This window comes from Chinchilla lanigera, unplaced genomic scaffold (assembly GCF_000276665.1).
Source record: "Chinchilla lanigera isolate Chin_1 unplaced genomic scaffold, ChiLan1.0 scaffold00005, whole genome shotgun sequence".
Lineage (NCBI taxonomy): Eukaryota > Metazoa > Chordata > Mammalia > Rodentia > Chinchillidae > Chinchilla > Chinchilla lanigera.
Window position 1 is genome coordinate 8,864,978 of NW_004955406.1, and position 23,086 is coordinate 8,888,063.

Here is a 23,086-nt window from a genome sequence, read left to right on the forward strand (position 1 = left end):
ACCACTTTGTTTGTAACTCTGTATTGTCTGTATTGTGCTTGTGATATGTTGTAAAATGTTGTATGTCTGTTAATGTTTCCCTCCTTTTATCTTTAAAATTAAAAAAAAAAAAAAAAAGAAAAGAAAAAGACCAGAATAAATATATAGGGAAAAATGGACTTAAAGGAAACTCAAATTATTCAGAAAATGGAAAAGGATTTCTAAAAATCCTGAGATTCAAGATGTTGCATTTAAAAAAAAAATAAAGACAGGGAGCTACGACAAAGGAACGACCCAAGAGCAAGACTGAACTATAGCAAATTAAAAACAAAACAAATTTGCTGAAATACAAAAATTCAATTAAGGTTCAGAAGATAAAATCAAAGATAACTTCTAGAACATAAAGCAAAAGGTCAAAGACATTGGAAACATAAGATTTCCATAGCTGACAGGCCAGAATTTTCAGAATGAAACAGTGGAAAAAATAGAAAGTGAAATTAAAAAGGAAAAATCTAGAAAAATTCTTCGGGAGCTATAGGAAGTCTTTTAAATGTAACAGTACAATATGAATTTTAAAAAAAATCCACTGCATCAATGTGCACTTTGAGAACATCAAAGGATAGAGCTAAAAAGCATACAGAAAGGTAAAATGGGTGATCAAAGAAACTAAAACTCAACTAGCATCAGAAACAATGGGTCTCAGAAGTCTGGGTAAAAAGTTTTTACAGTTGTGATTGAAAATTATTTTTTAATTCAGAATTTTATATTCAAATTTTCTACCAAGAATGAAAGTACTAAATAAATCTCTGTCTAATATAGTAGGAAAGAGATGCTAACTAAAGCTGACAGAAGAAAGAAATTTCAATATATTGTATGAAGTTTCACAGGTAGCCAATAAAGAATAATGATCTCTTTTTAATAAGAAGAGAAAAAAAGAGGATTATAGCATAAGCTATAGTATAGTATAGCAATGAATAATTTACTTAGCTGATACAAGTCTAAAAATGTTAACTTAGAATTTTTTTTTCTTTTTCTTTTTTGAGACAGGTCCTCACCATGCAGTTCAGGCTGGCTGGGCTTGCACTCACTGTGCAGTCCAAACTGGCCTCAAATTTGCAATTGTCTTGCCTTGGTTTCCCAAGTGCTGGGATTACAGGCATTTAGATGTTTAAAGGTGACTATCAGAAGCACCACAAATAGAGATGACTAAAAAAACTGCTGCTAAGAAGCAGGGCAGAAATTGGAGAGCGTACAGGAAGAACATGTTAGTTAAGAAATGTTAGTTTTTACTTTAAAATTCAAATACACTGTAAAATGTTTTCTTTTTTATCTACTTGATGGATTTAAATACAAAGCCCAGTAGTACCAAAGACAGCACAGCCCCTGACACCTGCATGGCTACTCCCACATGTACCATCAATTCTACACTCAGTATTTGCAAGTTCTGTATCTGTGGATTCAATCAATTTTAGATTAAAGATATGCAGAAAAAAATGTATCAAACTAAGTACACAGCTAACATATACAAAAAGCACTGCATTTGCACATATTGGAATTTTTTTCTTGTATTATTCCTTAAACAATGCAATATAACAACTTATTTACATAGCATTTACATGATATTAGGTATTATGAATAATCTAGAAGTGATTTAAAGTATACAAGAGGGTATGTGTACAATGTATGCAACTACTATGGCCTTTTATGAAAGGACTTGGGTGTCCCTGGACTTTCCTAGCAGTGAGGCGGTATCCTGGAGCCAATCCCCTAAGGATAGTGAAGGAGGACTACAGGGCATAAAACTAAAGCCTTTCTAGATCATGGGTTTAAGAATTATTTAAGTGAGAGACATGCAGACTTTCTGTAAATACTCCTTGTGGAGATTTGAAATATACATCAGGTTATTAAAAACTCTAACCAGCTTAACTTCTTTTGAATACAGGTCAATTCACTGGAAAATCAATTGATGAATCATTAATTTTGTGATGTTGCTAAATTTACCAACTGTCTTTTTTTCTTTAATGTTTAAAATTTGTAATAGGAATGTTTTCAAAGTTCTGAAGAAATGTGCAAGTGGTAAAAGAATACTGTACACACAGAAAGTTAGTAAAAGAGCAATTAACATAAATAATTTTACATAAATGAGATTGTTCAGCCTGCCTCTGATTTCTTTGTGAATGTCATTTTAAACTATGTTTAAAATTTCAAACATTTTAAGTTTTTTCCCTTTAATCTTCCAAAGGCCTATTAGCCTTAATTTTCCATTTCTAGTACTTAAACATTTAAATTAAATATAAATGCAAAAGCATCTGAAAGATACCAGAATTTTAAATTCATTTAAATCTAATTTTAATTCTAAATTGGTAGAAATGCAAAATTAAGACTAATAAGCTACTTAGGAATTTGCAAAAGAACATTTTAACATGCTTAAAGAAACATTTCAAAAGGATATAAAAGAAATGAAATATACTTGGAACAATCCTGTCATATATAAAATGTCAAACCTTCAGACAGAAAAGTAGCATTTCAAGTAAGAATTCTTCAAATAATGCTGAATTTTACTTTACTAGCCTTGTAGCATTTTTAGAATTTTTTTTTTTTTACTGATTACTCAGGAAGTGTCTCAATATCAGTTCTAATATTAGTTCAATATTAGAAGTGTCTCAGTATTTCAAAAATATCTTACAATATCAGTAATCTACAATGACAAAACTACTAACTCACTGCAGTAAACTTGGCATACCTAGCAAGTAGTTTCTTCAGGGCAGTGGTATGTAGTGAACTGACTTTGGCTGGGGTGGTTTATAATGATTAAATTTTGGCAAACTGAAATAAAACCATTTTACCTAATCTAGCTTTTCCTGAACTCACTGGAACAACTATCCCCATGGAACATACTCTAGAAAATACTACTCAAGATAAACGGAGGCAGGTGCTTGTGCTTCAGGCTCTGGGAACAAAAGCCTGATAACATTAATTAGAAACTGGTAACAGGGGGACTAGTAGGAAAAGAGACCTTTATGCAGATGTGTATGTCTGTAAATCTGAGTAAGACTCAATGTTCTATTCATCCATCTCTAATAGTATTCAGTTCCATATATTTTAAAAATCCACATCTAATTTTGTTTTTACTTTACAAATACTGTATTTGGATGGAAAACTCATGGATGAGCATGAAGTATTTGCCTTCTGGCTCTGTTCTTCAGGTCTGAGAAGGCCTGAGGCAGAACACCTCCATATCTTGCTAAGCGCCCACTCTCAGGGACTGCAAGGGTCACAGGCTTACAAGCCCCCTGGTGTAGACAGGATCTGAATGACTGAGACTGGCCTAGAGGGTGGAGACTGGTGGGGACACTGGCAAACTGACATCATAGCCAAGCAGCTTCCCAGCGTGGCTGGCTACTGTTGCTCTGGGGATGTTCACTGACCAGCTCTTCCAATTCCCCAAAGTTACAAATCTAAATGTTTTCAAAATTTAAAATCTCCAACTTTGCAGAAGCTAGTGATATTTTCAATTTAAAAACACATCATACAGCTTATCAGAATTGTATGTTTCATATATATATTATATATATATGAATATACATACATATACATAAAACAAAGTGATGTCATTTGTACTGTCTTATTCTCCACCTACTAAATGCAGACTTTTCCATGTGTCCCTGCTTATCCTTATCCTATTGGTATTGAACAAATGTTTCTTATTAAGAAGATTATTTTGAACTTGGTTTTTGTACCCCAAAATATTATTCTCAGCTTTGAAGCCCTTGCAAATATGCTATGAGTAATTCCTATGTATAAATCTCATTAAGTGTTTGATAAAAATGTTGACTTAGGACCAAAAGAAACTTTAAGGCATACCATTGTTTCCTCAAAGGGATTATCAGTCTGTTAATGACCATGGTTCAGAAACTAGCTGCTTTTAAGTATAAATAAACCTCCCTAGCTCACATTTTTCCATCTACAGAAAATGTACCCAGTAATACTCTCAAATGCCTTGCTAAAAACAAGGTGTGCTCTTTTTGAAGCATTTCAAAGTGAATGCCAGAAACAGGTAATGCACATCAGGACTGGGGAACTCATGGGATGTCTCATATGCTGCCATCAGGTATACCAGGCCCTGTGTAATTTTTCTATGTCAGGTAGAGTCTGGCCTGCCTCCTGGATGCATCTTTGCTCTTACAGCTAACAGTCTTCCTCCTAAGTGGGCTTGTGTTCTGGTCCAAGTGGGCCCTGCTGCTGCCTTTGACTCTTGTGGAGCTTCACTCACAAGTCCACTAAGTCCAATTGTTCAGAGTTTCTGCTTTCTCTCCATGTCACAGGCTTCTGTAATTAGCCTTTGGATTCGCTTCCCTACCTCTGAATCTTTCTCTATCTAAAATGTTCATTAGACTATTTGCATGGATTAGGGTGGTAGACATCTGCTTCTTGGGTTTATTCAGCATCCAGCTACCCTCTGAAGAACTTCTGGCCCACTGTAAACCTGCAGTACTGGCAGGGATGCTAGCATCTGTCTCACTTGGTCCAGGCGGGGATGACTATGAAACCATGAAAGAAGTCCTTCCAAAAATACATTAAATTTTTAAATTTGGTGGTGGAGAGAACAGAACATTTTGTTTTGTTACAGAGTTAGAGCATGTGAATACAGAGCTGCTGGAAGCCGTCTTCCCTACCAGGCTGCGGGGAAGATTATGTGTGTGGGAAAGGAGGAGGACAACACAGAGGAGAGAAACAGATGTAGGGAGAGAAAGGGAAGAGGGAGATAAGAAGGCAGGGAGGGTGAAGGTCCAGACTGCAACCCTGAATTCCATCACTGCAGAGCTGTGTCTGGCTGTGCAGCTGTGTGGGTGGCAAACTCCCTTCTGCCTGGCAGGCACCCCAAACTGGAATCCTGTCACTTGTGATAGGGAGAATCTTCATTGATTCATGTAGCAGGAAGGCAGGGTACTGTAGAGAAAAGACCACCATAGCTTTCTGAGTGTGGCAGCAGTCAAGACTTTTACAATCAAGTAAATCTGGGTTCAAAATGACTCAATTTTTTTAAAGCAGCATAACCAAAATAAAATGAATGAACCCAAGCCTGAATTTGAACTGTGCCTCTACTATGGAGTTGGAGAGTTATGCACGTCCTTAGCCTCCTTCTATAGAAGACAGGACAACTAACATCCTCCTCACTGTGGCTGTGAGAGTCAGGAAGATGAACAAGTTACTTGGACCATCACAGGCTCTTAATACATAACAGCAATTACTTCTCAGTTTAGGAAAGTTGAAAGGTAGAGAGTCCTTCAAGTCCTTTCACCTATTCTTCAGGAAGGAGATACTAACAAAGAGCTGGAAGATGCTGTCATGATTACTGAACCCGATTTATCTTTCTTTGGGAGGATATTACAGTGATATTTCCCATTATTACTGAGAGCAGATTTGTTCCTCTTTAATTCTGAAGGGCAGTGTTAGTATGATTGGTGTCCTTTGTGCAGCAAGAGTGATTTCCATCATCCATTTCACTCTTTACAGAGCAGGGTACTGTCTCCACTGTTCCCAGAGCCCTCACCTCTGCCTAGTTGGGGGCTGCAGCAGCTATTTGCTCTCCTAGCACCTAGCTGGGCCAGTTCCCTGGAGTATATGGAACAATGACAGTACTACATATTTTTCCTACCAGTATGCTTTTACACACTCAAGAGCTTTCTATTAACTAGCTCAGAGGATATTTTTCTTGTTCAGAATAATTTAGCTACTTCAAAAGTGAGGAACTATAATTTTGGAGAACATTTATTCCCAATTTTTCATTTCTTCAAGGACCTCTTATTGTTCTTTACAAATGCTATGACCATTCTTTGAGGCTGGGTAAATCCGTTTTATTTGTGCAATTTCATTGAAGGCCCACTCATCTGTCCTTAGAGAATTTCTGAAAATGCACTATAGACTTCACTCAAAATACACAGATAAATAGCATGTAAATGTGCTGTTCAACTTTTTCAAAAACAAAAGAAATCAAAAATCACGAAGTGTACTTTATGTAAAATTAAAGTGTTATTAATGAATTCTTTTTTAGTCTTTCAAATCTACATCCATCATTTCCCATTTCACAGGCCTGCTTGATTTTCTCTTTGGTTCCCTACAGGGGAAAATGAGATTTTTTTTCCCTTCCTTTTTCTTCCAAGAGGTGAAAAAAGGAAAAGAGATAGCAGCTTCAGCTGCAGGAGTAGCCAAGCAAGAGATTGATTCAACAGGAGAAAGTCAATGCATCCCAACAGATTCCCTAGGATTTGATATCCTGCTGCTTAGGGTACAATTTGTTGTAATAACAAACTGAAGATTTTCTGTCAGGAAAGTCAAAGTGCTCAGTGATGGTTGATGAAAGTGTAAAAGAAAAAGTGAGCTAGAATGGAAAATGTTTTTATCCTAGAAATGATTTCACAAGTAGGAAGACTAGAAACAATTTCTCAGGGCATATGCTTTGCTCATATATACTGGTGAACACAAAAAAAGAAATGTTTTCCTATGCCAGTTTCCTGTGAAGAGTGGCTTCCTTCTTGTTCCACACAGAGGGTATTTACAGGAATCAGGCAAATGAAACAGAAAAAATACCACCTGTGTCCTGGCCTGCCTTAGTGGCCCAGGGGGCGAGGCACACTGGAAATGAATGGGGTTGGTACAGTACAGAAGCAGAGGGGGACTGGTATTCCTATTGAGAATCTGTAGTGGAGAGAGTAAGCCGAGAGAAAGTATCTGAGCTAGAATGAAAGATCACCGAGGAAACAGGCAGGACAGGAAGATGACTGGCTTCTGTAGGTCCTGAAGCATGAGGGTTCAGGGAAAGAATACTTTGCACAGAGCGTAAACATCAGCGTATAGGGTCATAGCTACAGGTGGGGTCTTCTGCTTTTCTTGAATACACTACTGAGGGAGGCACTGTGTTGAGTCCTTACAGTCTGGAGAAAAAGTTTCGTTAGAGTTATCCATGAGTACAAGGCAGATCTAGTGGCTCTGCTCCTGTTTTGAACTTTTCTCAGCACACTAAGCACTGGAAGGGGTCATGCTGTCACTAGGAGTCTGGTATCTCCCCGTAGCACAAGTCCCTTGAGGGGAAGCTTGAGAATGGAAGGAGGGACTTAGGGGTCAGAGAAACAGGGTTTGGTGAAGGACAAACAGAGGAAAATGGCACCAAAAGGACCCTTTTCACATTTGGAAGGGGCTCAGGGAGAATCCTCCAGCAGAGGACAGTAATATGTGTGGATTACAGAAGTTGAGCATGGTGGCACTGTCACTTAGATGATCTCTCTAGACCCAGCGCTGGTCAGTGCACTTCTTCCCAGAATTTGGACTCCTGTTTACTCAGGTATTTCCTAGTAGAAAAGTAGCTATGAATTTGGAAGGCTTTTAACCTGCCTTTCAAAACAACAATGAAGAAGCAGGCAGTCATTTGATCAGCACATTTAGATGCTATTTATCTGTGCATTTACGGTGACTGGGTAGCACATGGAGAAAACATTTCTTCATCAAATGAGTTGGACAGAAGTGGTGGACAGGGTCTCTGCTCACAGGTGTGACCACAATAAGAACAGGGTCTTTTATGTATAAGGGTAACTATATCCCCTGGATATACCATTGACAGAGATGTCTCCAGGCATAGGGATCACTGTCCATTCACTCATCTGGGTATAGGTTTAATGGAAGGCAGTAAACTGCAGTATTATTAATACTGATTTGACATTAGAAGTTCTGCTAGTCACTGTCTGGTGATGACAAAGCAAAGTTATGCATTTCCAGAGGCCTTGTCTTGCATGGGGGCTCAAGAGCCAGGAAGACTATGGGAATAGATCCAGGTGACCAAGGCCATCAGGTTTGGGGCAAACAGAAATTGATATCCTTGTCCCGGGTAAGGATGGCAGGTAAGGAAGGGGCTGAAATGTAAGATATAAGTGGTCTCACATGGTCACAGATCACCTTGGCCAGACATACAGCCACCTGACAGCCTAGTACAGGCTTGCTCAGAACTCCTCACATGATCCCAAGGCTCACAGAAATGCCACTGCATGTAGGTGTACAATTTTTGTTGATACCTAACTACCTAATAAATTACAGATAGGGCTGAAAAATCTGAGTGTTTTAGGCATATTATCTCTTGGGGCAGAACGTCTACATTTTATGCACAAGGTAGAAGAGAGTTTAAGGATTCAATTTTAAGGATGTACTAAGAGCTGCATGAAAATCCACGCTAAATTATTATATTACCCCATCAGAGGTGCCTGGAATGCTAAATTCTGAAAGAAGGCACCTCCTGGGGGCCAGCTTGCATCCACCCGGTTGGCTATGACCTGAGTCTCCAGGTCCACCCCAGTCATTTATAGAGGCCTGCACATACTGGAGTGTGCTATTAGGTATTCTGGGCTCAAATGGAAGCCCTGAAAGAAATTGTTTTTCTAAGAAAGACAGTTGACTTCCACTAGGTCTAAACTCATGATGAGTAAATGCAGGGGGAGCAATCCTTGGGACCAATATTCTCTAGTAACAGAGATCAGGAGGCAGTGATTGGGTTGGATACAGCCACGGTTATGGGATGAATGATATACCCCGCAAATTCATGGCACAGCCCTACCCCTAGACCTCAGAATGCAGCTATATTTCAAAGTAGGGCCTTTAAAGGGGTGACTGGGTTAAAACAAGGAGGCGTGTGAGTGAGCCCTACTTCAATCTGACTGGCAGTTTCATGAGAGGGGACTGTAGGACACAGGGAGACACCAGGGATGACATGCAGAGACAACCACGTGAGAGGACACAATGAGAAGACACTATCAGCATCTGACCTTGGACTTCCAGCCTCCAGAGCTGTGAAATACTAAATTACTATTGTTTAAGTCACTTAGGCTGTGGTATTTTGTTAAGGCAGTGCACAAGAACTAACACAGCTGGGTTGGACCAGGGTATAAGAGGGAGTAAATTGGGTATTTTAGCTCTGGGAATGTCGGAGGAAGACTTCAGAAACCAGAGACACCATCCCTCTATATGAAGAGAAGATGAACAAAATCTTGAAGTCAATCAGTGAGCCCCTGTGGATATTAGCACTCCATTCTCTTAAGGGACCTCTCTATCAGCACTTGAGAATCTCACTCATCACCTGCAAGGCTTGATATGACCTCAAAAATTCCTCCTTAGGTTCTCAAGTGGGTGGTTTTCTGGAGATGCCCAAATGTGACATTATACTAGTTGCTGAAGCTTACAAGCTCCATAAGGTCTAGGATTTGTCTGTTTTATTTTCTGCTATTTAGCACAAAAAATAGGTCCCAACAAATATTTCTGTTCAGAGAATGAGTACGTACCCAAAACAGGAGACCAGCTTGTTCCCATTTAAATCTGCCGCGGTGCTGCACATCCAGTAGGCCAGGCAGTAAGCATGGAAGATGGGTGGACATTTGTGGTTCAGATGCTATTGTGCCTATCTCCTAAAAGGTCATCATCTTGGACACAGTGAAGACTGAGGTTCCCACGGTTCCAACAGATTTCCTCTGTTGTTAGCAAGGAAGTACACACAGAGCCCTGGCTCAGAAGGACACCTGCACAGTGCAACCTCAGTGCGGCCAGGGAGAGAACTAACAGGGTCTGTTTCCCTGTCTGACAAGAAAATGGACTATTTATTTAGTCGCACTCCTGGCCTGGGAGTGGGGATGAAGTTCAGTGAGGACTCTGCAACATGATCAAGAGCAAGGGAGAGGCGGGTCCTCTGAAAAGTGGTCAGGTAGCGGCCCTATAGTAGTGAGGAGCAACAAGTGCCATGGGGTTGTGTGGCCAGGAAGTGTCAGAAAGCATAGGCTTTATTCATGTTCTGCCATGTGCAGAATACTAGTGGTGACACATGTGTCACCTCCCTCCCCAACAGGGGTGTTAGATATATGAACAAGTAGTGCCCAATTACTTTGTTCCATCCTTAAGTCAGATGGGAAATAGTAAACTTAAAGTAAAGCTTAGTCTGTGATGCACCGGCTGACTTAAGCCTATCTGCTGCCACCATAACCGTCCAAATGTGGAGCACTTGGCAGGGGCAAAGGGTTTGAGGGGGCAGCTCAGAGCAGAGGCTGCTGCATTTGGCAAAAACAGGTGATCCGCAAGGGCTAGAGGGCCAGAAGCTCTTGCTGATTCCAAGCACAGACTGTCTTTAGTTTTTCATCCAGAACTAAGACCCCAGCCTGGTCATACTCATGCAACTAGGTCAGGACTCAAACCACCCAGCGCAGTCAGGCAATGACTCTCTCTACCCAAACAACAAGGCTGTACCAAAAGCTAGGTTGTAAGTGCTAAAGGAAGGCAGGGTACTTTTTGAGGAGCGGACACTGAAAAAGAGATCTCTTTCCTTGATTCCCAAGACAAATTCAGCCAGAGAATTTGCTCAGAGTAGTACCCCAATCGTCTCCCTCACCTGTCCCCAGGAGCTTCATATTGTCTCTGGGTGTCGCTACACATAAGACACAAGTTACCGGGGCCGAGCTCAAGTCAGCAGTTTAATATTTATGTGATGAATTGTAGTCACCATCATCACCTACTTCCCCCTTTTCCTCCTCCCTTTTTCACCTTCTTCACTGTTTCCATTTGTTCTGTTTCTAGATCTTGAACTAAGACTCTCTCCGACCTTTTAGAATTAAATTAAAATTCTGTGCACTAAAGATTAAATTCGAAGTGCTTAAGCCCTGCTGGACCCCTCACTCCATTGCCATGCAAATGTTTGTAACAGCAAACAGAAAGAAGCCTTGATTTAGATATGCCGGGTAATTCAGTATTACACACACACACACACACACACACACATCACATAAAGTGTGCTCAAAAGCTTGAACAGAGGTTCTGCCACCAAAAATACTTAATTGAAAACTATAATGTGGAAAGAAAACAATTAAGTGGCTAAAGGATTACTGTGCACATCCATAAGCAGACAATAAAACATATGTTCATTATTAGGCGAGATAATTCTGTAAACTTCCCCATAGAAGATGGATGACAAGCAACTGAAGTAAGAAGAATGCTGGATGAAGTCCAGTGGCTATTTCCTCTTCTAGGTGGAGAACTGACTGATCCTTAGGTCCTACTCCGTGAGCCTGGTTAGGAAAGTTCTCATCTAGGTCCCACAGCCAAGGACCCTGCCTGCCCTCTAGAGATGAGAGTCAGTGACAGAAACATGGACACAAGTGTGCCCACCACACCCAGGCAACACATGCAGAAGAGGGGCTGTGAGTGCCGGGTGATGCCTGCACCTGCCCAGGTCTCACCGCTGTAATGTGCACCTGGCAAGCTCCGCTGGTTCCTGCACTCGAAAGCCTGTTGACTGATGACAAGCACCCACCAAAGAGCAATTGTAGGCCTTCAGAAGAAAAGCCAGCTTGAAAACAGTAGAAGATTCCACTGTGATGAAACCTTACATTTTATCAACTGATCTGCCAAAGCTTCCAAGGGAAAATGTAAAAAATTACTGGCAAAATGAAAACGGATGCGGCTGCTATGTAATTACAGGCAATCTATCTTACAAACACCTGACTTGTAAATATGTTATGGCACAAACTGCCAGCTGCATTTTACTTCTGCTCTTCCCATCCGAGCCGCTGGTTTTTCTGACAATAAAGTACAGAACACTATCTGAGGTGAAATCTTACCCTTACAGCTCTCTTCTGCTTGGGGTTTTTCTCCTTTTCCTTTTTCTCTGACCATAGCACAGTGACAAATGTGGCCACAACGTGTGTATGTTTTAACACTCTTGTTCTTCTGCCTCTTCCTCGGGTACCTCACAAAAATGTTGCTCCTGTTGCCACAAAAACACTACTTATGGACAGCATCAATATGAACAATTCTCATCCCATACTGCAGGCTTTGATCAAGGAAAGAAGGCCCTTGCATATCTTGAAATAAATTTAGATCAGGTGTGATAAATATCAATGGATATCATCTTTTCTCATACTCCTTTGAGGAAAGACTGACATTTTGGAGAGTGCAAGGCACAATTTGGTGACAGTATTCAAATTTAAAATGAGCATGGCGGGGCTGGGGATTTAGCTCAGCAGCAAAGTGCCTGCCTGGCAAGCGCAAGGTCGTGAGTTCGGTTCCCGGTACAGGAGAAAAACAAAAAAATAAAAAATAAAAAATAAAATAAAATGAGCATGGCTTATGATGTAGCTAGATGACACTTACATGAATTTACCCTATGGATGCAGTCCCAGCAGTTCACAAAGATACAAGTACATGAATGTTAATTAGAGCATTGATTCAGAAAGCAACCTGCTTTCTTCACTTTTCAACAGAGTGCAGACACACAAAGAGATAAGCTACTCATTCTTTTTAAAAGATACATAATATTTCACCTCAAGAATCCCTATTCTTTCCACTTCTGTTTACACTATCACAAATACATGCACATACTCTCAGAGGATATAAGCTAATACTAAGATTAAATCTTTTGTTGTATTTTATTTCCAACTTGCTTTATGAAACATAAAAAACTAACATTAAATTTCATCATAAAAAACTGAGTAAAATCTATTGAGCAAAAATAAATGACAAAGTAACAAGAAGGGAGCGGAGAGCAGTGATTTAGATAAAAATGGAATATGCACCTTTGTCTTCTAAGGTTAGCAGCTAAATTTTAGCCCAAGCCAGGAGTGACAAAATGCACACTAGAGACCTGACCTCAATCTAAGCATTGCAAATAGTATATCAACATTGTAAAACTGTTACAGCATATGGCAATCCAGTCACCTCTCCGTAACCCAGGCCATGGTAACTTTCCATGTCCTTGGTTAAAGGTGAGCAAAAAGACCAACTAGATCAGCTGCCGCAGGGTGACTGTGTAGATCGCTGATAGCACCAGTGTGAATTCCTTCATGTGCTTGTTAAGGACGAAGACCACTGCCAGCTCCCACATTCCTACCTGGTGCCCCAAGATTGTTAAAGGACTTGTAGGGTATCTGGCCTATTTGTATACAGTTATTGTCATTTCTGTCTGAGCTAAAGGGAAAGGAGGCAAAATATGCCAGCACCTACTGCTTCTATTTCTCTTAACTTTATTGGGTCTGGATTATTTATAGTCTTTTCTTCTACAACAACTTTGACAGAAAGGGTTCAAATCCCACTTACTCGAAGTATATCAGTACAGTGTGCTGCAAAGAAACTCCTTAACAAACCCCAGGGAAGAGAAAATAATGGAGGCTTGGAAATTTGTCACCTCATGTAAGAACAGAGTACACATTTACGGAGACAATGTGACCTGCCAATCACCGTGAAAACACAATCAAACATTTTCCATACATCAGGGAATACATTCTGGAGGACTTGGCCTCACTTCTAAGAAAAGCCCTTTTGTCAGACTCAAATGTCAGTGAAACTGTCAGTTAATTAAGGGGTGAGGTAGAGCTTTGGGAAGCCTCAGTAGGTGCAGAGAAAAGCACCTTAAAAAAATACATACTGAATGGACATTCTTGAAAGCGTGCGGCCTTCTTTATGGAAGTGGTAGACAGATTTAAAGTTTCTATGCTTCTTCAGTGTCCTGAGTAGCATGGCATGGATATCAAGAGGAAGGGGAGGATGAGGCTTCAGGGCATTCAGGGAACAGCTGCTGGGGAGCTGCGGGGAGGAGACTTTCCTGGTCTGCAGCTCCCAGCTGGAATCCATCCAGTCATCTAGACAAGCTTCCAGAGCAGTAATGCCAACCACCCCAACCTGCCTTTTGCAACACCGAGGCTCTGAGAAGGAGGCCTTATCTCTCCATATTCAATTCATATTTTCTGAGAACCCACAAGACTCATCACACTGAACAGATAGTTCACTGCTCATGGGAAAGTCTAGTCTAATCCCTCAAGGCATTCTCTTGTAAGTTTGATTAAAGCTGACTCACAGTCTGGACTCCAAAGCTGCTCACCCACAAAGCAGTGAAAGAAACTACCTATGAAAGTCTGAAAACACCCGCAGGGTCACACTGCTGCTACTAGCTGGCTGATGGACCTCTGCCATCCACCTGGCTGGTGGGGCTTTTGCCATCACTGGGATCTTCTCTGTCTGCACCAAGCTCCTGGCCCAGCCTGGCTTCCTGATCAAATGCCTCATTTCTGGCATCCCACCTTTGTCTGTACTAATGTCCAGACCCTGGACTCACTTCTTTTGTCATATGGATCCTGCTCACTTCCCTTCCTCATTCTCTCTTGAGACTCTTTCCTCTCGTGAGGATGGGAAGCACCCTGAGCTCTGCCCCCACCCCTACCACCACTTCCCTGCCTGTTGTCCCATGTCACGCAGGTCCAGACCTGGCTTTTCCCTTGCTTAGCCCCTTTTGGCTGATATTGTGCTTCCATGGTGGAGATTTCAACATCCTTCCAGAGTGGTGCTTTTGCTCTCCAGGCTCTCCTGAGTCTAAAGGGCTTTTTTAGGCACCTTCTTACCAGTGGTGTTGTTCTGTGCTGGAGAGTGGGTTTTTGCAATCTCAGATTATAGTTCAGTGATGGCAAATCTCTTAGCTCTTTCAATGATAAAAACAGCTGTGGCACATGGGCCGTAGGTTTGCCACCACTGTTACAGTTCCTATGTCTCTGTATCCTCCCCCTAGGACTGATCTCAGTCTTGACTTCTACACTTATGTTCTCAACACATAGCAAAGTGAGGCATCACACCCATGCATGCCAAACTGTCAACATCCTCTTTAGCATTGCCCTCCCTCCCAGAGCTCCTCCCACTTACAAGAACCTCAGGGGAAAAACCCCCACTCATCTGGAGGAGCTGAGGCCAGTCACGACATGGTGAATCACCCACAGTTGCTTCACCTGACTTGATGACCCTTTGAGTAAAGCAGTGTCCCTGCTCTCCTGTCTGGGTCACAAAGTAACTATGAAAGCAAATGATTCAAGGGAAAGTGCTCTGGGAACCACCAAGTCTGACAAATACACAGAAGGGACCATCATTTTGGTCAGGCAGATGCAGGGCCCCACACTGGACACCTTCACTTGGGCCAGGAGAGGCTTAGGAACACAGTGTCCTACCTATGCGAGGTCTGAGCTTTGTTTTGTCTCAGGCACTCCATTCTTGCCTCTGTCACTGGCAGAGCACTATATTGTGATCATCTGCTCCACATGGAGACGGTGTCTAATCTCTGTACAGCTACAGTGCCTGACACCCCGAAGGAGCTTTACAAGTGACGAATGAATGCATATGTAAACAAACAAAGAAACAAAACACTGATTGAGAAGCAGATGGGAACACCTGGTATCAAATAGTAATCAGAAAGACTTCACCTTGTGTCCTTTGCCCAGAGCATAGACATTCTAGGGTGCCCTTCGGCCCACTCCCTGGGACTCACCGGTAGGGTTCCATGGTCCGAACGCCATAGAACAGCGCCTCCTCCAGTAGGCCGAGGTTGATGCAGGCATCCATGGCACAGTCAAGCACCTTCAGCTGGTAGATGTTGATATCAGGCAGCCGTTCAGAGTTGCTGCTTATGATTGACTGGCACATGGCCAGAACCTGCTCCCACTCTGTTATTAACCTTAGTTAAGGATTCATTGTCTTCATCAGAGAAAAACAAAAGTAAAATGAGATTCTTGAAAAGGCTGAGGAGCTCCCAGGCACAGGAGGGAAGGATGTGCCCATTATTTTGCACAGACGAACTGCCTGAAAACACACTTGAGAAACAAAAACATGTAAGTGGCATCTCAGTGAAGTAAATTCTGTTTACACTGACAAACCATCTTCTAACCAAGCCTGTGCTTTGGGAGATTTAATTTTCCAAAGAACCACTCTTTCTTCACTCTCATACATGTTTTCTCTTTAAACCTAGTCATAAAATGAATGAAGCGGTTCATTAAACTGGACTGAAGATTTAGTTCCATTTCAAATTATTTACTCTGTTGGCTTCCATTTAAAAACTGATCTGAAATTTAAAAAGCTTTAGTAAGATTCCTTTTGCAAAAGGAAGAGCATATGTTTGCTACTAGGTTATTTGAGACTTTGGCATACATGAAACTAAAAGCACACACAACCCAAAGACATACACTAGGGGCAGCAATGTGAAGCAATCCATTTCCACTGGATTGTATATTTAATTTTTCAAATTATAAAGCAAAAGTGATCCAAATCTATACTTGACCAAATAAAGGTGTCCTTATTTTAGGCCCTTAAAGAAAATATTAAGAACATGGCTTGCATATAAAGTGCAAGCCAGGAGAAATGATACTTTAAAAAAAAATGAGATGATCCAATATCTCCTCCTTAGCAATATGGACTTCCGCATTAACCATGAATCAATAACTCAATCTCATGGAGCCTGTGTATGACCTCACTTTTTCTCTCTTTTTTAAGAGGGGGAGTTTTGTCATATTGGCCAGGTTGGTCTCCAACTCATGGACTCAAATGATCATCCTGCCTCAGCCTCCAGAGTAGCTGGGATAACAAGTGAGTATCACTGTGTCTGACTTTTAACCTTACTTTCTAGACCTCTTACAGAGGTGGGCAGAGGACTGAGAACCTGGTATACTGAGGGTGCCTCCTTCACAAGCACAGCTGAAGGAAAGGGTGTGGGCCCCGGGACCTCGCAGCGTCTTTGCCACACAGCTCCTGGGAGCCAGGAGGATGCTGGGCTGGGGCTCACCCTTCCCCCACTCTGATCCACCTCCACCCCATGTAGCTTTACATTCATCTGCTTTCAAATGTTGGAATTGCAAATGTGTGTGTATGGGGGGGAAATGTCTGAAGATTCCAGATATAGCAGAAATGGCATAGCCTTTAACTGTAGATAAAGCTGGATTCAAATCTTCGCTAATTTTGTCATTTGTCAGATTTGAGGTTCTGAGAAAGCCGTGGTTTGACATAGGCCAGAAATAAAAATGCCTAATGTCACAGTAAGAAGGAAGGAAGGAACTGGATGTAAAATGAAAATATTCTGCATTCTGCCATGAACTAGGCAGAGTTCTCGGTGTTACAGACACAGTGGGAAAACATTTAGTGGCACATACAAAGTACATGCTGCACAGACACCAGGGCCTCTCCTTCCTTTTGGGCATGACCTGGAAGCAGGTGTAGATTTAAGGAAAATGGGGGAGTGGACTCGGCTTGATGGCAGTTCCACACCCCTACCCCTTCACTCCCACCTGACCCACTCTCTTCACAGCCCAGGGCTGCCCCCTTCCTCCTAACACACGCCTCTCCACTGCCGTCCTAACGCAGTGATCCCACCCTGAGCAGACAGACTGCTGTATACAGCAATGCTCCCAAAACCCTCTCTCCAGCAAAATCTACCTTTCCCCTCAGAGTGCCACTTTCCAACATGCTTGGAAAATTAGCAATCAGGCTACTTGCGTGAGTGGGGTTAATAACTTCTTGAACTCTCATAGGAAATATATTTCCCTGTCAGCAGGGCCAGAACAGCTTACCCTAAAGCATGACTTCCTTGGCGAGGATTTCAAGCACTAGAGACCCTTATTGCTTTAGGATGAGCCCTGGCTCTCAGGAGTTTACTGTGGTTCCTGAAGGGGTCCATTTATGGAAAAAAAAGTAGGTTAGTGATTTTCTTTTGCAGTCATCTGACACAGATGCTTAGGGTTTACAGAATGTATCCTCCAGAGGCTGGAGGATGTGGTATCTTAGGCAGTCCACTGATTTTGTAACAGATTGCTGGGTTAACCTCTGTGGCTTTTCATTCCAAGATTAGATATTTGACGAACTGTCAGGAGGAATGGCTGTCTCTTACACGATGCTAGACACTTCTGTGGCAAGACTTGCACTTTATTTTCACATTGTGTTGTTTGACCTCTACTTGTGTCTACTCATTTCTATGTATTGCAACTCATTCTAAAGAGGTCTGAGGTGATGAGATTTAGAAGTTGAAACCAGATGAGATGCTCTGCAGCTACGCACAGGAATACATCTCCCGTATCCCTGCACAAGCTGGGAAGGACTCGGTGCCAATTTCCCTCCACAACATTGGCAGCCATCTCCTGGCACATAAGGTGAAACCTCTCCTGCAAAACACCCAAGTGAGAGAGAAAAAAACAGAATAATTTTAACTAAGAGGCTTTTCCCCAAAGCTGATGCAAACATGTATTTGCTCAAAGATTTAGTCCTTGGCAGCTGTATGGCATTCACTACAAGTCACTGTTCTGTGGAGGGGAGAGCTCTGGGCCGAAGCAGGCCTGGAAAGCCCACCCACAGAAAACAGATCACCATGGGCAGGAGAGATAACTTTTTTCTGATTACTTTTGACTAACTAGAAGAGGATTAGGTAAGAAAGGAAAAGGGAAAAAAGTCAATTCACGTGGGACTTAATCACTTGCTGATACTCAAAGACTGTCCAAACACAGAGCTCTTATACATATACTCATGCACTTTTCTGCTTAAAGTCATCCTGGGGTCCCCTCACCTAAAACCCTAATCTGCACACAGCACTAGACCTTGCCTCTATCCCCCTCTTTTAGTACTGGCGTCTGGCCACCTCCCTGCCGCATGCCATCATGAGCTCTGTTGTCTGCACAGTTGCTCTCTCTGTTGGACTCCCCTTTCGATTGCTGGCCCAGTAATGAACACCTGCTAATCCTCCCAGGCACAGATCAGCTGTCAATTCCTCTGTGGAACCTCCTTTAATCTCTAAGAGCTGAATACTATTATCTTCGATGCTCCTAGAAATAAATATATACCTTGCCCAGAGTAGGTATTGTATTAGTCAGCTCTGTATCACTATAATGAAATACTTGACACAGGCAATTTAAGAAGTAAGGGAGGTTTATTTTAGCCTGTGACTCTGAAGGGTCAAGTCCAACACTGGACTCTCATGAAGGAACTGATGGCAATGGCAGGAACACATGTCAGAGTTAGCACTCATACCTCAAGGCAGAAAACAAGAGACAATGAGAGAGGAGGATCTCATAGTTTCCTTAAAGGGTATACCCCCAATCACCTAAGGACTTCTTACCAGTCCTCCTACCACTGCCACTCTGGGGCCCAAGCCTTTACATAAGGATCTTTAGGTGATACTTATCCAAAGGACAGCATGCGTTCATCTACAGTTTACTACCCCACTATGTAGGAAGAGTTGTGAATATGAGGCTGTGCCTTCTAATTTCTGCCTGAGTCATAAGGTGGACCAACAAGGTGTCTAGCACAGTTACTGGTAAAACTTTGTACAGTTGAGACTGAACTGTAGCTGGGTCATTCACAGACCCTAAATCTGCCACAGGGGATCACAGACAACAAGTTTTATACTCTCAGTGTAATGGTCCTGTAAGCTCACAAACGTGGACCTCTTGCTCACAGAGCTGGCTGTTTCCCTGCTATCTCCCATCTCATCTACAGATGGGCTTTCAAATTTCTCCTCTGCTCTGGTTCCTCTCCTGAAAACTTATTTCAATTTTTCTACACCCTTCTTAGTGTGTTCTACCCTAAACTGAATGTAAAATTATAGCTATGACCAGATCAATAATATCTCCTTTCTCAGTTTATATTATGTATTTCTCTGAATACATCCTAAGATCACAGTCATCATTTGGAGGATTGTATCATAGTCTTATACTTCAGTAAATTTTGCTGTTTGTTAAAACTCTAAAATTCTTTCATATATTCTGCTGCTTAGCTTTCTGCATATTTATACACTTGGATGTTTTGACCCAAATATAGACTTTATATAAACTCTTGTCAAATTTCCTATTTTGAAGCTCAGACACCAAACTTTCAGGATTCTTTTGACCTCTAATTCTATCATCCCAGATCTGCTATGCTTCCCATCTGTACACCTTTGCACATTTGATAAACCTGTGTTCTGTATTTTATTCAAGCTGTTATAGTTTAGAACTAAAATGTCTCCCAAAGTTTCAGAGATGGTTATTTGATCACGGAGGGGGATTAATTCACTGATAAGTTTGCAGCTGAATGTGCTGTTTAGAGGTGGAACCTGCTGGGAGGTGGGTCGCTGGGGACAGGACCCGGAAGGGAGTATTCTTGTTCCCAGCTCCCCACTTCTCGTTTCCTGGCCATAATGATACGGGCAGTTTTCCTCCACCAGGTCCTTCCACCTGGCGATCCCTGCCTTGCACCTGGCCAAACACAGACCAATCTACTAAAACTGTGAGCCAAGGTAAACCTCTCCTCCTTTACATTGTGGGTGTCAGGTATTTTGTTCTGGTGATGAGAAAGCTGACACGAGGTACTAAATTAAATGCTGAATTGGATAGAGATTAGAACAAAGAACTCCAGAGTGACTGTGATCTAAGCAGCATCATTCTTTCAGTACAGCTACTTGACAGTTTAGTAAGACACCTGGTTCTGCTAGTATCTATAATGTTTTTAGTCCTCCTTGTACATCCCTTTATGAGATTTAGATACAAATTTTACCAAAGAAAATATGACTTTATGGACATATTTTCTCTTAGTGAATCCATATAGCATCCTGGTGATCACAGTTTTCTTTTCTATTCCTTAGTCAACAATTGCAGATTTTTTAATAAGACTGCTAAAAAAAAACCTCAGTGGACTCTCATTTCTGAAACTGTATACTTCACCTTTAGAAGCAGAAACATCCATCAAGCTACCTTTCTTGTCCTTTATAATGCTTTTTAAAACATTATTTGCTGAGTAGAAACCTCACTTGCAGATTTTCTTTTTTCCTGGGACATAATCAGGCCAAAACACCTGATGAGATTTCTGCAGTCTATTTTCATTCTTCTCTTTCTTACTTGCGGTTTTCCTTTGTCACACTTTTGCCCAAGTGAAATTCTTTATTAGGAGTGACCTCCCACTCAGCCTCTACCTATCCAGTCTTGTCCCTGGTTTGGTACATCTGTCATACAGTAAAACATCAGTGGAGTTTCCCAGCTGACTTCCATCATATGCTCTCCCTTTTCTCTGAACTCTGACCTACTACTTTCAAGCAAATGTATTATGCAGCAACTCCCAGGGGTGGTGCTGTAGTCATGCCTGATTCGTGCTGAAGCTTCTAGGTCTGAGAGTTCATGGTATTAAATTATAAAGATTATAAACTATTCTTTCCTAGAGATGAACATGGTTAGAGGAGGTAGGGAATCTTATATGCATATAGTCTACTGCTCACTCTCCTACTCTTACTGGCCATACTATCTAACGGTGGTAAGGTATTCGTTCTGAGTTACCACAAACTTCCTGAACCACTGCCCAAATCCCTGGCTGGACCCAGAGATGTAGTTATGGCCATGAGATAGAATGAACCTTACAGAGAAATCAAATCTTACCCTTGGCCTCATTAACATCAAGCTTCAAACAATAAAGAAGTAATCCCAAGGGTCCAACTCAAATTACAGGTGAAAGGATACTCCAGTGCGTCTTCAGTTCTTCAATTTTTTTCAGGGATTCTTGCACTCCTTTCCACACTTGCTCATCACCAGTTAGCATATCAGCATCCTGCTCAGGCCAAAATAAAAGGAAAGGCAGACAGACAACCTAATTAAAAACTGGCTGAAGGACCCATGTAGACATTCTACAAAAGAGATATAAAGATAGCTTATAAGCACATGATAAAAATGTTTGACATCATAATAATAAGGAAAATACAAATCAAAACCACATTGTGATACTATTTCATACCCACTAGCATAGCTATAATAAAAGACAGATAACAGGAAATATCAATGAGGATATAGAGAAACTAAAATGGTCATATACTTCTGGTAGCAATGCAAAATTATATGTCTTTAAAAGTCTTTTCACTTCCTCGAAAGATAAAATACAGAGCTATCATCTTACCAGAGTCACCATATTGACAATTCCTACATACATAACCAAGATAAATGAAATCATGTTAAAAAAAATTGTACACAAATACTCCTAGTTCATTATAACCAAAATGTGGAAACAACTCAAATGTCCACCAACTAATGAATGGATAAATAAATAAAATATCCATGCAGTGGAACATTATCCAACAATAAAATAAAAGACGTACCAGTACATGCTATTACATGGATGAATGCTGAAAACATTACACTAAGTGAAAGAAGCCAATTTAAAAAAGACCACATGTTGTATGATTCCAGTTATATGAAATGTCTGTATCAGGCCAATCCATGGAGAGAGAAAGTAGGTTAGAGAGTGCCTAAGATTAGAGTGATGTGAGAGAATTGCCGAGTGATTGCTAATGGGTGAGGATGCTTTCTAGGGATGATAATGTTCTAGAACTGACTGTGATGCTCGTTGCACAACTCTGTAAAGGGACTTAAAACCACTAAATTGTTCACTAAACTGACTCAACTGTATCATATGTGAATTATATATCAGTAAAGCTATTATTTTTAAAAGCAAAGATAGGACAGATAATATTCATAATTGTTTGTCAAGAGGCCTTCAGATTAACATTTTAATCAAATATGGTATTATTAAGCAAGCTAGGATAAAGAAAGAGAGGTAAAACTATACCATGTGAACCAATTTTGACTTCTACAAAAACTAAAGACAACTCAGACAAAAACCCTGATATTGTAACAAAGGAAATCAAAATACACCTATGAGCTGCCTTGTAATATAAACACCTACTCTCCATTTAGTAAGCAGGTCCTCTCTTTCCTGTTTGCTGCTATATCTGCAATATCTAGCACAGTGCTGGATGGCAGGTTTTCAGTCAATGCTTATTGAATGAACGTCTGAAAATCACCAGCACAGCACTGGTGGCTTTACTAAAATTGTTCCATTGCGACTTCACATAGCTCTCTCATGCATGTAAGATCAGCCCCTGTGCAGTAACACAGGCGGTGAGCAAGCACAGTCCACCAAGTCAGGCAAAAAATGTACATAGTGTTTAGAATACTGAAAACCAGAAATAAAACCAACAGACGCTAAATCCGATTTAACCACCATGCAGCAATTCTAAGCAATTCAGAAGCAAAATAGTCTTCCCTTCTAGGTCAGAGGGCAACTGTCACTTCCCTTCCTGATATAATACCGATCAGACTCTGAACTTAAAAACTAGATTCAGAGATATTACATGACCTGCCCAGAAATCAGAAGGGTGTAGCCAAATTTGAAACCAGGTCTGCTCTATTCTAAAAGTCTGTGTTCTTGTCATATACTTCTATGCCTCCCATAAACACCATTATGGCCACCTTAGCATGTTCAGCAAGTCTTAGTTTTG

At 41.2% G+C, this 23,086-nt stretch overlaps 1 protein-coding gene and 1 long non-coding RNA gene across 2 annotated transcripts in view; one reads left to right on the forward strand and one right to left on the reverse strand.

Moving 5' to 3' along the window:
- LOC106149854 overlaps nucleotides 1-16,383 on the forward strand; it is a 39,892-nt gene extending 23,509 nt beyond the window's left edge. The window contains exon 3 of the long non-coding RNA XR_001236301.1: nucleotides 16,303-16,383. This is a non-coding gene — a long non-coding RNA (uncharacterized LOC106149854). The remainder of the gene's footprint in view (nucleotides 1-16,302) is intronic.
- Smyd3 (SET and MYND domain containing 3) overlaps nucleotides 1-23,086 on the reverse strand; it is a 649,248-nt gene that overhangs the window by 96,613 nt on the left and 529,549 nt on the right. Inside the window, exons 9-10 of the mRNA XM_005374789.2 lie at nucleotides 21,276-21,363; nucleotides 15,305-15,479 (exon numbers count right to left, since the gene is read on the reverse strand). Of these exons, the coding sequence (XP_005374846.2) occupies nucleotides 15,305-15,479; nucleotides 21,276-21,363 (263 nt within the window). The remainder of the gene's footprint in view (nucleotides 1-15,304; nucleotides 15,480-21,275; nucleotides 21,364-23,086) is intronic.